The sequence below is a fragment of the Opisthocomus hoazin genome, chromosome 3, assembly GCF_030867145.1.
Source record: "Opisthocomus hoazin isolate bOpiHoa1 chromosome 3, bOpiHoa1.hap1, whole genome shotgun sequence".
NCBI lineage: Eukaryota > Metazoa > Chordata > Aves > Opisthocomiformes > Opisthocomidae > Opisthocomus > Opisthocomus hoazin.
In genome coordinates, this window is record NC_134416.1 from 85,975,884 (window position 1) to 85,990,466 (window position 14,583).

At 43.1% G+C, this 14,583-nt stretch overlaps 1 protein-coding gene across 1 annotated transcript; it reads left to right on the forward strand.

Moving 5' to 3' along the window:
- Positions 1 to 320: 320 nt before the first annotated feature.
- Positions 321 to 8,586, forward strand: STMND1 (stathmin domain containing 1). The gene is given in 7 exon segments (XM_009939398.2): positions 321 to 404; positions 1,283 to 1,463; positions 3,634 to 3,682; positions 3,684 to 3,786; positions 7,756 to 7,822; positions 7,825 to 7,877; positions 8,317 to 8,586. Coding segments are annotated over 7 exon segments (807 nt in total).
- Positions 8,587 to 14,583: the final 5,997 nt, after the last annotated feature.

The window sequence follows — 14,583 nt, forward strand, 5'->3', positions numbered from 1 at the left end:
TTGCTTGAGTTCCCACTGGAGGTTCACTAACCCCCTGAATGACCTGCAGAGATTTGCTGCTCTCAGACCAATATCCCAGCTGTGCTGAAGAAACACATTCCCTCTCAACTTCAGATGAGGGTGCCTGGACAAAGATGATGATGTCTGTATGCCAGGACATCAGAAGAAAGCCTTCTGTGGTGTTGTTTATTGTAGCAACAGGCCATGGCAACGGTTACACTCCATGGTAATAACGAGTAACCAACCTCCCAAGGAAGAGACTAGGGCATTTCTACTCCCTGGGCTTGCAGCAAGGAGCAGCAGTCGGTCACAGTTTCACCATGGGCTGCAATATTTCTAACAGGGTCGCTGTGGCACAGCTATCTTCCGAGAAGCTGCAGAACAACTGGGAAGCCAAAGGCCAGGTAGCAACTTCTTCCAAACAGACTCTACAAAGCACGTTAGCAGATGTCTTGGCACGTGAGCGTACAAGGACATACGCATACAAAGAAATGGTTTTGCTGACATTAACGGTAGCTCTGAATCTGTCGGGGAGGCCTTTAAAGGAAGGGCTGTCACTCAGCTTAACACATCTCTTGTGCTACAGAGAAAGCAGACTCACCATTTGGCCATGTGCATGACCCAACTTTACAGCACCTGACAAGGGGCTTTTCACAGTCTGTCTCACTTGCCTCATTAAAGATACAGTTAGAGGCACTTATCTCCCATACCAGTGACGAATTACAACACTGCAGCAAGGTGAGTTTTGCCTCAAAAAGTTATTATGAGGCAGAGGGCTTGTATATATGCAAATACTATAGGACACATGCACAGCCACTGACGAGTTTGCAGAGTTGTGTTGGCTCTAGCACAAACATACAGAGAAGAGACAAGCATACATCTAGGCTCTAATCCTGCATTCTTCAGAGGTTCAAAGCTATCGTTTCGAAGGTGCACAGGTTAACACCTTACGAAGTGCTAATTTAAAACTCAGTTTTAAATTTCTAACCGATGATCCACAGAAGGCACTTAAAGTACTGAAACAGTACTGCAATATAGTCAACCGGATTATGGACACATTTAGGCTTTAGGTCATTGCTTCCTTTCCAAAACGTTCAAAAAGACCTTTCCTCACCATCAACATCTGCCTGTGACAGAACATGGATAAGTACCAGGAACACCTCTGTCTTCCACTCCACTCAGAACTTGCCAGTTCTATGGGACTAGTCTAGATACCACCTTGAGTATTTAGAAGGCCAAGGATATCTAAATATTTCATATTTGTTTCTCCATTTTCCTGTAGGCTAAAAATGACAGCATTGCTGGAAGAGAGGCATTCTCCTCACACAATGGGGCAGCTTCGCCAACAGGCACTTCAAAGGATGGAGCCAAACTTGAAAATAAGACAAGTGAGGGAAACTCCGCTGAAGAACTACCAGAAAGATTTACATCTTCTCAAAAAAGCAGCAATGCACAAAGCACAGGTAAACAGTAACTGAAGCTCATACCAGCTCCACAAACAGAGACCTAGGAGCAAATAATCTTGAGACTCTATTGCTACAGCTATGTTCTATATCCAGAAAAATTAATGCTGCAACACTGCAAGAATTGAGCTCTTAGCACTGGTTTAAAACCATGCTAGAGTAGCAGAAAGTATTTCCTAGCTGATGATTATATTCTGCAGCATGACTCAACCCTCACGACCAGAACAGGCAGCAGGGTAGATACTTTTCTTCGCAAACGCCTGGAACAGACCCAGGGAACAAACTCAGCCTTGTCCCCAGGGGTAACCCACTCTAACTGGGATTATGGCACACTGGGAAGACACATCACATTGCCCACGTGAAGGCTATCAGTCTGCTGTTACAATGAGTCTGTTTTTACAACAGAATGGTCAATAAAATGCCCCTAACTAGCATCAGGTAGAGACAGTAAGTAAAATGTTATTCCTTAAGTTTTTAACCAAAAGTTGCAGGGCCAGTTATCTTAGAGAAAACTATGAAAATTCCAGAAATCGTCATGACAATAAGCAAAGGTCTGCTAAGAATTTTTGGTTTTTTTAAGTACAAGTGAACACTTAAACTCTTCTATAATCTTAGGAAACCTTTGTAGTAAGTGTTGCTAATGGAAAAGCAGCACCATCTTTGGCATATTTAAACCCTCTAATTTTGCAGTTTAACTGTTCTATCTTGAGTGCCATGAACAGCTTACATTTCACAAACACACTAAATGTAAACTCTAATGTAGTTGTTTACTCCTTGTAATAAACAAGTGTTGTAATAAAATATTTCAAATTGAACACAAAAGGAATAATTACTGGTGTTTGTTATTCATTAAAGAGGACTTCACTCCCAATGCCACAGAAGGACGTGATGAAAGGATTTCATTTCAGATTGAACAAAATTTGCTTGCTCTGAAATGAAGTGCTTAAATTTAATTTCAAGTTTCTTTTCCTCCCACTTGCTAAAAGATAACTTCACAGGAAATTCCTAAACAGAAGGTTTTTGAAATAATGCTTCAATCTTCTGCTTTAAGACAAAAAACCCACACCACACCAAGATATTTCAACTACATTTTTCTCCTGAATGAATAGATGAGTAAAACCAATACAAATTCACATCACTTGTCAACATTGCCCACTCATCATGCTTTTATTTTTTGCCAAGATATGTTTTGCTGTATACTGGCTTCTGACATTTATGTGTGCTGACTGACAGCTGCACCCCAGTGCGCTTTGGGTGACTGGTTCAGTTATTTTAGGAGAAGTATGGAGGAAGCTTATACAAGATGGTAGATGTTCTGTATTTTTGTTTTACAACTAAAAAAATAAGCCAACATTGTCATACCCACTCTGCTTATAAAGACTGGCAGATGTCAAATAACTGCAATTTTGATTTGGTCCAAACATTCTTCATACAAAAGCTCTAACTTCTGCCAACAGAGGTTGGGCAGATGGTGGAACTGTCAGCTGAGGGTTGAAAAACCTGATTGGTCTTGGCAAGAAAGTTGTTCGTTGTTTATTCATGTCTAATATGTGGAAAACAAACAGTCACTCAGAAGGGTTATGAAAATAATTTGGTTTTTATTCTTAATTGCTGCTTATAAATATATAATTAAGTGTTGGAATGCTTATGATCAGACTCATATGTGGCAATGCTGGTAAAATAAAAATCATAGGCCACGAAAGCATATGAAAGTTTGGGTTTGTTTAACAGAAGAGTATGTCTTTACAAGATGGCCCATTAGTAGGCTTGTACTATCCCATCCCAGCCTGGCTTTCTCTGGCCAGATCACAGAATCCTTGAGAACTTGAATTGTAAGGAGCTTGCTATGGACCCTCTCTGGCAACATGCTCAAAAGTTGGCTTCACAGACCTTCAGCTCATGCTTCCATGCTTTCCGGAATGTGCCCCTCTGGGTGTAACTGACTACAGTGAGAAACTGCACTAGGTGCCTGCACCATTTTTCAAGCCATGAAAAAGCTTACTGCAAAATTTAAGCAGCAAAGAGACCCTTGAGCAGGCCTTCTCCACTGGATGTTCTCAGTACGTAACCTCTTAAATAAAAACTCTGGCACTGGAAATACATCATGAAGTTTTGTTTGAATTCCAAGTGCTCTACAAGTATTAAGTTTCAACATTTTCATCTTTTGAAGACGCACTGCTCACCAGCGAGTTCATCAGTCAATCACGGTCCTTACAGGAAGCAGAGGAAAAAGTCATCAGACATTCTTGAGGAGCTGAGGATGCAGGGAATAATCAAGAGCCAAAGTACCACTGCCAGGGCTGGAGAAGTGTATGAACACAAGGTAAGGATCATTATAAGACAGGACCCCTGCTACGGCTCTGACCCTGCTGTGAGCACCCTGAGATTCAGTTTCTGCACACATAAAGCATCCAGGTATATCTCCTCTTAAGACTTCAGCAGCAAGATGTTAAATAACAGAGAACTGTATTATGGGGATGCTAACGCAACTGAAGTTGGCAGCAGTTTTTAGTCATTTACAGCTTCTGGGCTTGTTTCGAATGTGGTCAAAGGAGATAGCAACAGTACTGAGAACTTGCTCTTTGAAAAAGCTCACTGGAAGTTACATGCCACAAACTAGTTTCTCAAGTCCACACAACTAGAAGAAATACTGCTGTCAGGGCTTATGGTTACACTTCAACTAAGACCTCAGAAATCCTAAATATTCACACTTCCGAGAAACCTACAATTCACGTTTGATCGCGGACTAAGAAATCATTACAAAATGGATTAAAAAAATTCTAGAACTAGTATTTGACCAAGAAGCTAGCATCCATTTTTTTTCCTTCTCAATGATAACCTGAGGTTTATTTTGAGTTCTCAATGATAACCTGAGGTTTATTTTGAGTTCTCAATTCAAGCTTATTCTTTGTTGTCTAGCACTATGTAAAGGATCAGATGCCTCTTCCAGATAGGGTTTCGAGTACAGAAGTCAGGAGGGAGAAGGTCTTCTGGGAGTTTGTAAGAAGTTTAATACATTTATGGATATGTGTTGTCCAAAGCATGATCCCACCACTTCTGGGACACAGGAACAATTCAAGCTCAACCCAAGGGTGATTCTTGGTAGCTCTGTGATTTGAGGCAAGCCATTCACATATCTTTAACCTTGGCCACTTATATTATTGAAGATCAAAGAGAAACTTTCGAAAGAAGGACTAAACAAACAAGTGCCGCCCTACAGTCTTGGGCGCTAGTGCTGCCTAACACATTTCCTATTGCCAGCACACTGGAAAATGCGGCTGGAGGGTCTCCGAGTACAGCTTCTCCCATAGCCTTCACTTACTTTCCTCAGACAGATTTTCCAGTATCTAAGAGGATTATCTCCTCTGTGGCTAAATTTAGGTAGCATACTGCAGGCAGGTTTTTGTATTTTTCCCCTTCACAAGATAGGTGAGCGTCTGTTCTTTTTTTCCCCCTCCTGTATTAAAAAGCTGTCTGGTATTAAATTACACGTACTCTTTTATTGACAGAAACTCAGTCTGTGCTATTTCTCCTTAGAGAATTTCTATCCTCTCAACAGGAGGAAGGCACTTTTATGTCTTAAAACCAGTATAGCTTTTAAAAATGAACCTCATACTTTTCACTAACAAAGCCAACTTTTACAAGCGATATTTTACATTTGAGCTGGGCCCACTGCTGGGCAACCTACAAGTGAAAACATAAATCTGTCACTAGCAGTTAACTATTAGCTCTCCCTTAGCAGCAATAGAAAATTTGGCCTGTGCTACCTGCTGTAAGGATAAATTATTCCATTAGAGCTCAAATCCAGCAGATTACCTATGAATAGAACAACTGCATGCACTGAACACAGATGCAACAGAAAATTTTATTACTCATACATATTCTAAGTTACAACCTGCAGCTCTGGATTTTCAGCATTAACACAGGGATAAATTCACATCTGAAGTTTTGGAACTGACCAGGAATAAGCATGAATAGCTTTATGCTGAATGTCAGTCCAGCACTAGCTTCAATGAAGAAATGAGCTCACAGACCTTACAGCACTATGAATGATGAGTACAGCCAGGTTTGAGATTATTCTTACAATAATACTGGAGATAGAGATATCCTTGCAAGAACTTTCCCTTCCTGTGCATAGTTCTGCTCCATATAAGTATATGCACCCTTTAAGCCTTTGTAGCAATACCTGTGTGCTCAGGATTTCCTGCCATTGCCAACACTGTGGAACAGCTACATGAGAAGCCTTCAGTCCTTTGACTATCCCTCACTTTATCCTGAACAAAGGAACTCCAAGCAGTACAGGTTAAGATGCCTTGTTATACCTGTTTCTAAGTGTTACTGCTCTACAGGAGCAGTACTTCCGAGAGCAACATTTTATGGGTCTAGCATAACAAAGCCAAGGAATAACCATACTTGCCATAGGATAAACCAGCCTCTACAATTTTAACAGTGGCTCTTTCTATAAATGCCAGCAGAGCCAGAGCTTCCACCTAAGATACAGGTATCTAGGTTTCTCTGCATGATCAAGTTTCAGCATTTAGGGAGAGGGGATTGCAGAAAAAAAAAAAAAAAAAAAAAAGGAGTAATTGCTATCCCCCCCACCCCCCAGTGCTTCAAAAAGATTATACAGAATATCTCAAGTTGGAAGGGACCCATAACAAGAGTCCAACTCCCTGCTCTTCACAGGACTACCTATAAGCTAAACCATATGATGAAAAGCATCATCCAGACACTCCCTGAACTCTGACAGGTTTGGTGCTACGAGCACTTCCCTGGTGAGCCTGTTCCACTGACCAATCGTCCTCCCACTGAAGAACCTTTTCCTAATGTCCAAAGAATCATAATAATGCCAAATGAGAAAGTGTTTAATCCTCACCCCTGAAGAGTGACATTAAGCTCTTCACACCCTTCTCCCAAGAAGTGGCAAGAGCTGAATTATAGGCAGCACTGGACACTTTTCTTCCTTAGTGCACCAGCAGCTGCAGGATATCATCTATCAGGTACCTTTTTTCCAAGTCTACCTTTAAAGACACTCCTATGAGTGTGAACAGAGGGTAAACAAAAGGACTAAAAGCTGTTGTTTCAGACAGAGCAGTCTATGGGAATTTGATCCACTTATCATGAGTTATCATTTACAAGGGTGCACACAGGTTATTATTTTAGCATTTCCATTATTTTAGCATTTCCATAGCTTTCAGTATGCATTCTTTGAAGCTATGAGGACTCTTGATCTCCCAAAACTGTTTAGCTCGAAGAGAAGTTCTTTTCTCAGCTTACATAAACACAAAACAATCTGGAAAGAAACCTGCTTGCTGAATACTCTGTTTTAGTTTGGACATATGGGAAAGAATTTTCCATTCATCTCTTCCCATGAAGTCCACAGTTTATCTTGGGTAAGGAATGACACGCTCAGCATGCAATACCTTCTACTTTGGGCTTTTGCTAGAATGGCCTTTGTCACTAGAAAGAAGAGTTTCTTTCTTTTTTTCTTTTGAAAAAGTCTTTTGTTTTGTTCTTATGATGATTGAACATTGCTTTGTTCAGATTTTTTTGTGTGTCATCTGCATTCAAAATGTCTCCTTTGTATATCAGTTTTCTTCCTACTGCTTCATGCTCCACCTTCATCTCACTAAATGAGTCATCCTCTATATTATTTGCAGCACTTAACACTTCTGGCAGTGAGGCCTGACTTCTACAGTTATTTATGGCAGTAAAAGTCTGGGGAGCAGATAACTCAGGAAACTTGTAACAGGATAGTGATTATTTCAACCACGGGTCCTCAGCTTGGGTTTAACACTGCTAAAACTGCTTATCACACAGAAAACAGTAGAATTCAGCCTCCTGGCTGATAAAATAATCACTGCGTCTTTCCAGGAGTAAGGGCTACCCTCAGCAGCAGAGCTCTAGGACTGGGCTGCTCATTTGTATGCAGCAGAGGCCAGCAGTATCATGATTACAAAGCTCTAACAAAACCATTCTTAAATCTCTTCAGCAGTAACAAAGTAACTTCCCTAAATACTTAGGGCCTCATTACCCAATCCTCACATCTGCTGGGTGTACAGCAACATTGCAAGCTTCACAGACACACCACTTAACAGAAAATGGGAATTCTCACTGCAGACAACACTCACTCATGAGTGAGCACTGAGGCTATTAGCACATCATTATTTCTAGGCTTTCACTGGTATCAAAGTCCACCACCTCCACGCATGAAAAAAAGCAGAAGGCAAGCAGCAAAGTGCCACCCCAACATCAAAATACACTCTGCTGAAAGCTTTTAATGTCTCTACAGAGAGATGCCCTGGAAAAGACACTGAAGAAACCACCAGCCAGGCTGGAAAAAATTCAGTTTGGAAACAAGTAGGTGATTTTACAGTGAAGGACATGAACACTTCTGCTGAAGAGAAAAAACAGGTCATCTAGTTCTGTCGTATTTTTCCAGTGTTTGCTTTATCACCTAAACCCCTCTACTTTTTACAAATTGAGTTAATGCAGACAGTTTATGTACAACCTACTACCAAAACCTGATTAATGGCAGTGCAGTGGGTCTTATATTCATCTCACAGATGTTGGGAGTCCAGATTTATTTTCACTGAAAGCCTGGAATATCATTTCCAAAATATGCATAGGAGAGGAAGCTTCTGGAGTGTGTGTGTGTGTGGGTGTGTTTAACCCTATCACAAAAGATGCATCTTCCACAAACACCAAAATAAGCTGGCTAAATGAAATGCTAACTGGAGTAACATTCTGATCACATTTGGGTAGAAAGATAGGAAGAAACCCTGCATGTGTTTGACATATCTACTTCCATTCCTCATTACAAAGCATTGCTGGTTCTGTTGTTTTGTTCTAGGTTAGGGAAGAGGAACTGAACAAAATGCCACAACACATCACATTTTTTCCAGCAACTGCCCACCAAACTACAGGTAAACAGACTGAAAACGACTGCCCAAATTTTGAAAGTCGAGGAGGTACAGACACCCCTCAGCCCTCACCTTAAGATGGCGAGCCAGGCATACTGCTGAAGGAAATAACTGCAGTAGAAGCCACAAACAATATACGGAAGACTCTGTCATCGAGTCTGGTAACTTACAACCGCATCAATAAAACAGTCTGGATCTAAGGTGTCTTGCAAAACCAAAGAACTCCTCTGCTCTCTGCAGCTGTCACTTTTGGGGGCACAAGTAAACGATTTATCATGAGGCACAGCTGAGTCTTGCTGCTACCTATCTCACCTGGGAAAATGCAATCTAATCTTAATCGTTACACACTGACTGAAAGTAACAAAACAAACGAGAAAAGCCATGAAGAGGCAAATTAGTAACCAACCAGTCACTAAGTTCAAGCACATACACATTATCTTGATTCTATCAAATTTACTTTTTTGTTATGATATTATTAGATTAACTCACTTCTTAAATGGGTCCACAAAAAGATTCCCTTTCCCTAGGGGGCAGGGAACTGGAGTTTGGAAAAGCACTGTATACACACAGGAAGGCACAAATGGAGGAGCGTGCAGGGAAAAAGCCGTGACCAGCACAGATTTGGGGCAGTAGAACATGGTGGGACCTTAAGTGTGTAAAAAAAAAAAAAAAAAAAACAACTTTTAACTTATTGTACAGAGCAACTGGCAAATAGTTGAGAGCTTCAGATACTAAGGTGACAACAGTCCCCAAGAACAAGCTGACAAGCATTGAGCATACAAGTGGAGGACAGGACAAGTACTGAAACTACAATGGAGAAAACAACTCATGGGTTGAGATATACAAAGCACAGGTGGGTGGCCCACATGGAAAGGCATTACTGTTTCTGTTACAGAGTGATGTGTTGAGTCAAGCTTCTGACTCTGGAATCCCCCATGCCCTACCTCCAATGTCCACACAACATTTACTATAGCCATATCTTCCAAAAGCAACACATAAGGCAATCGTGCCATTCATGCTCTCCCTGCTGCCAGCCCTGCCGCCCTCTGGTCCATCTCTAAACACGTCCATCCCCACCTCATTTGGGCCACAGGTTCTATCCGCCTCCCTCCCCCAGTAATCCCACATCACACTCACCTCTACTCCTCCCCTGGCTTTTTACTTTCTTACCTCCAGCTACAGATGACACATTCTTCCTTTCCACCTTCCAAGTCAAGGAAATTCAGCTGCAGTGCAAGACTACTCTTCTCTTAAACCACAGGCCAGATACTGGAGAACAGCCAAAAAGGTAGTCCCTATCTTTAGAGTCTCATAGTAGCTCTCCCTATTACCCTTCAGGAGAAAAAAGCTTTCCTACTTCTTCTTCTCTTGCCAGACTTGTACTAAATCACTAAGGGGAGGAGCAAGAGCTCATCTGGTTTCCTGAGCAGCCAGGATCCCACCTGAGGAGCTGAGTAAGGCAGCCCATCAGAAAGAGCCTATTCATTCAGCCCAGCTCCAGGCCTGGCCAAATTGGCAGGTTTTGTGAAAAAACTCTATTAGCGATAGAGAAGAAAACCTGCAAATCACCCTGTGTTGCCTATAGAGTAGAAAAATAGGAAAAAGAGAAGAAAACCTTAGGAAACAGAGAAACTTTGCTCCGCTGGCTCAAAATTATCCAACAACCTGACAAATAAGAGAAGTAAGAGGTCTGAGGGAACATCTTCACCACACAGTTAACCCGGGCTGTTCGCTGAATTTTGTCTCTTAGGTACTTTAAGATAAGGCTACCTGGCCAGGCTTGGAATAAAAACTGGCATGTGTATGCGTAATATATCCCTACAGACTGTTCCACCAAGTTAATTTGCCTCCCCTTGCAATGAAGTTACTCAAATGCTAATAGTCTCCCAGTGCCTTCCTATATTTTCAGAAGGACAAATGATGGTCTGTCCCCAGCCAATGCCATTTCTTTCACTGTTTGCTGGGTGACGATTTTAGCTCCCTGCAGCACAAAGCTCAATAAGCCTTTGTGGAACAGAGCAAGAAGCACGGCATCAGGAAAGGTCCCTTTTTGTAATAAGCTCACTCATGGGCTCCTGCCTGGCTCATCTGTGTGTCAGATGTGATTGCTAGTCTCAAAATCAGCTATCCAGCAAAGATACCCTGAAAAAAGCAACAAGAAACAAGAGGGCCTTTGCAGGTGTCATTACTAATAGCACTCTACTTAGAAAAACTTCACAGAATCAAAGAATCAAGACGAAGCTGTGGCACAGCGTAGTTCAGCTGGTGGGCTGAGAAGTGACGCCGTCTAGCTTGTCAGCTGTACTTGGGGAGGGCACAGACCTGTTTCAGAAGTGAAACACTCAATTCTTCCTCCTGACCACATCCGAGTGGAAGCCCAGAGCAGGTAACTTTTCCAGGTCCACCTCACAGGGCAGGGTGGGTATGAAAAGTGGGTAGCCTGGTATATGCTACATCTACAGTATATGTCAAGGGGTGGTTGTGTTGTATGGCTGATCCTGTTAGGCTGGTGGGGGTAACATTATGAGTCTTTCTAGGATGCTTGTTGGAAGAGTCTGAACACTGCGCACACACAGTGGAAGGCAATCTCTGAAAAAAATGCATGGATTTCTCCTTCTACAATGTTTACAACAACTTTAATTATTGCTGGGATAGAGTTAGTTTTCTTCCTAGTAGCTGGTATACTGCTGTGATTTGGATTTAGTATGAGAATAATCTTGATAACATACTGATGGCTTTAGTTGTTGCTAAGCAGTCAAGGACTTTTCAGCTTCTGACATTGGCCTGGGCTGCCAGGTGCACAAGGAGTTGGGAGGGGACACAGCAGGACAGCTGACCCCAACTGAGCAAAGGGGATATGCCATACTATATGTCATGCTCAGTATATAAAGCTGGGGGTGGAGGGGGGAAGAAGGAAGGGGGAGCATTGGGAGTGATGGCATTTGTCTTCCCAAGTCACCGTTCTGTGTGATGGAGCCCTGCTTTCCTGGACATGGCCAAACACCTGCCTGCCGATGGGAAGTAGTGAAGAAATTCCTTATTTTGCTTTGCTTGTGTACACAGCTTTTGCTTTACCTATTAAACTGCCTTTATCTCAACTCACAAGTTTTCTCACTTTTACCCTTCTGATTCTCTCCCCCATCCCACTTGGGGGGGACGGAGCAAGCAGCTGTGGAATGCTTGGCTGCCAGTCTGTTAGGAGGATCTGTTAAAACCCACAATTTCATACTTTTTGGTACAGTAGGTTTCTGAGCCTTCTCCTGCAGTACAAGAATCAAACTCTTGGTTGAGCATACAGTTTAAATCTTTTCTGAACTTGGAAATCATTTAAAAATAAAGATCAAATCTCTCTGTTAACTAATGTTTTTATTACTAATAATAGAAGCGGTTAAAGCCTGCCTTACTGAATTGTGTATTTATCCAAGCCCTGTTCTAACTCCCATTGAAAACCATCCATGTCTTTCCATTACCTTCAGTGGATATTGGACTTGCCTCGTGATGCGTAAGAGAACAGCTAAGCGGAGAGAAGAAAGCTACATTTCTGAGCAAAGGAACAGCCTGCTGTTTTGACTGTGTTCAAAGGAACAGGACATTGTGAATAATCCTGTGTACAAAATTACACTGAGATACAGCTGACAACTGCAGAGCTCCTAGCCCTGGCTAACTGCTTGCACAAAATAAGCAGGGCAGCAAGTAGGTGCCAGGTGTCGGCTTTTAAAATGCCTTCAAGCATTTAATGTTCTCCTGTTTGACTGGCAGGTCTCTTACTAAAGACCTCGGTGCACAGTTCAGCAGTGCCCATGACCAAGCACCACTGACTTGTGTCACAGACACATCTGCACCAATCCCTGTCCCTTGACGGATCTGGAAAAGGTAACAGGTAGGCAGTAGCAGCCCACAGCACCGTAGCAACTGTGCAAGAGAACAGTAGTCTCCCTGTCAGCACTGATCTCTCTCTGCTAGCCATGAATGGAGGGAAAGAGACACACAAGCCTAAGCAAGGGTGACGAGCAAAGATGCCTCTTCTCCCATGCTAGGGCAGAGGCAGGAGGGCAGGCAGAAGCATCACAGTAGGCCAGACCAGCCAGGGCTTGCTCTCCTCAGACGCTTACAACCATCATGGACCTGTTTCCAGAGGAGTGGCTTGCCTGAATTTTCTCCCTTGAGGTTTGCCGGAGGGCAGCCACTTTCTGAAATGGAACTCAAACTGGCTGAGTAACTGGGTGAACGGAGCCAGAGCTATGGATGTCTGAGCATGGCAAGGATTGGGATCTCTAGTGCTCAGGTTATGTGCAAACTAAGTGATTCCTACACTTGGCATTTAGGGACATCTCAGTCTCTGCTCTAAACCCCTCAGATGTCTTTGTGAGAGGCAAAGAGCCCTTGTCTCAGTTAATATGTGGGGGGAGGCATTTTAGAGCCTCCTGTTCACCCGATACAGTCGGAGTATGCTGCTGTAACACCTAGTTGAACACCTCTGAGTGTAGGGCTTTGTGCAGCACACCAGCTCCTCCTGCCTCTCCCTGTCACAGGGATTTTCCCCAGGGTTTCACTGGAGTTGCAGCACAAAATGTGCCAGGCTTGTGTGCTGCACACTGGAGGAAGAACGGGGGTGGCTCGCTGGTGGTGAGCCAACGTGTGCAGGTTGGTGGCCTCAACAGGGCCCTTGGTATCTCCCCATCCCTCTCGGATGTAATTCATCCAGCTGTTCTCAGGCACTGGGTCTGCATTGTCAGTCCCCAGACAGCCTCCCGGTCCATGCAGGACACCTCATCTCTTGCCAGCCTGAGGCATGAGCCACCCTCGCCCGGGGGAAAGGAGACCCAGGGGAGCCAGTGCCCAGCACAGCTGGCCCGGCCGTGGCGAGGGGGGACACCAGCTGCTCCAGGCTCCTGACAGCCTGCTCTGACACTACCAGTGGAGAGGTTAGGTATTTATTTCTGTCCATTTTTTTCCATGAGTTTTTGAACAAGAAGGGAGAATATACTGCGCACACCGTCCCTTTCAGTCACAGTTTCCTAAGATACTTAGCTAAAAGAAAGATGTGAATAACTGTTCGTTCACACTGTCACTAGGAATAAAAACCAGGAGAAAAAATAGTGTTCCAAGAATACAGAAAGACAAGTCAAAGGGAAGTAAAATTATGTGTATACTATCAGTCTGCTTTTTCTCTTACTAAAAAGACAACTCTACCACATGAAGCAGTACCAACCATCTCCCTGCCAGCTTCTTCCTATGCAAAACACCTCTGCTGAAGGACAATGATCCATGTGATGGCGAGATGAAGAGTTCAAAGGAAGGGAAAGAAATATTCAAGGTAACCAATGGTTCAGGGCCAGGTTTTGCTCTGATGAGGGTTTGCATCTGTCTGAAAGAAAAGCAGTAGCATGGAACTTGTGCAGGTGCGAGTGTGCAGGTCAGGTCCCTTTGCCTGAGGCCGTAACCCATGTTTGTCCGTCAAGCTTGTTCTTGGGCAGGTAAGAGTGCTGCTGGAGCGCCCACTGCGACATGGTCAGAGTTGCTCCCTTCACGAGTCTCTGTTTCTTCTCCCCTAACATCCGATTTTGTATCTTTCTCTTGCCTTCCTCACTTTGTTCCTCTGACATTGTTCTTCTTTCTCTCCAGTGTGCAGAGGAGTCACTGGGCTTTATCCTGTCCTTGCTGCACTGCAGCTCTCTATACACCGAAGAAGAAGAATGTTCCATTTAAAATATTGGTCCTTGCTGCCAGACCACCAAAATTGTCCTATTTCAAGGCAATGTGTGAAAATTTGGGACAAACAACTTTCTCAAGCAGCAAGACACAGCTGACCACTATGCCCTACATCTCCAGGGTGAAAGGAAATACACACCTAGACCAAGAGGAGCATTCTCAAGTAAGCTTCTAATATTCAATAGACAGGAGTAGCTGGAACTGAGATCTCTCAGATTTTGAGATGTTTGAACTCGACATCGAAATGGTTATATCTTGCGTAAGTCTCTGTTTTCTAAACAGCCCGTAGTGCTGAGCCAGTGTGCTGCAGCAGCTCTCGGGAGCTCTCTCTTATGAAGATGCATTGTTTCCTAATTTACTCTGTGCACACTTTTAATATTGTCTGGAATGATGAAACTAAATACAGTCCTTGGAGCTTTATTTAAGCTTTGCTTTAGCTGCCTGCCTCTGTCAATGTACCTCAGACCAAGCCAAATTACTAAATG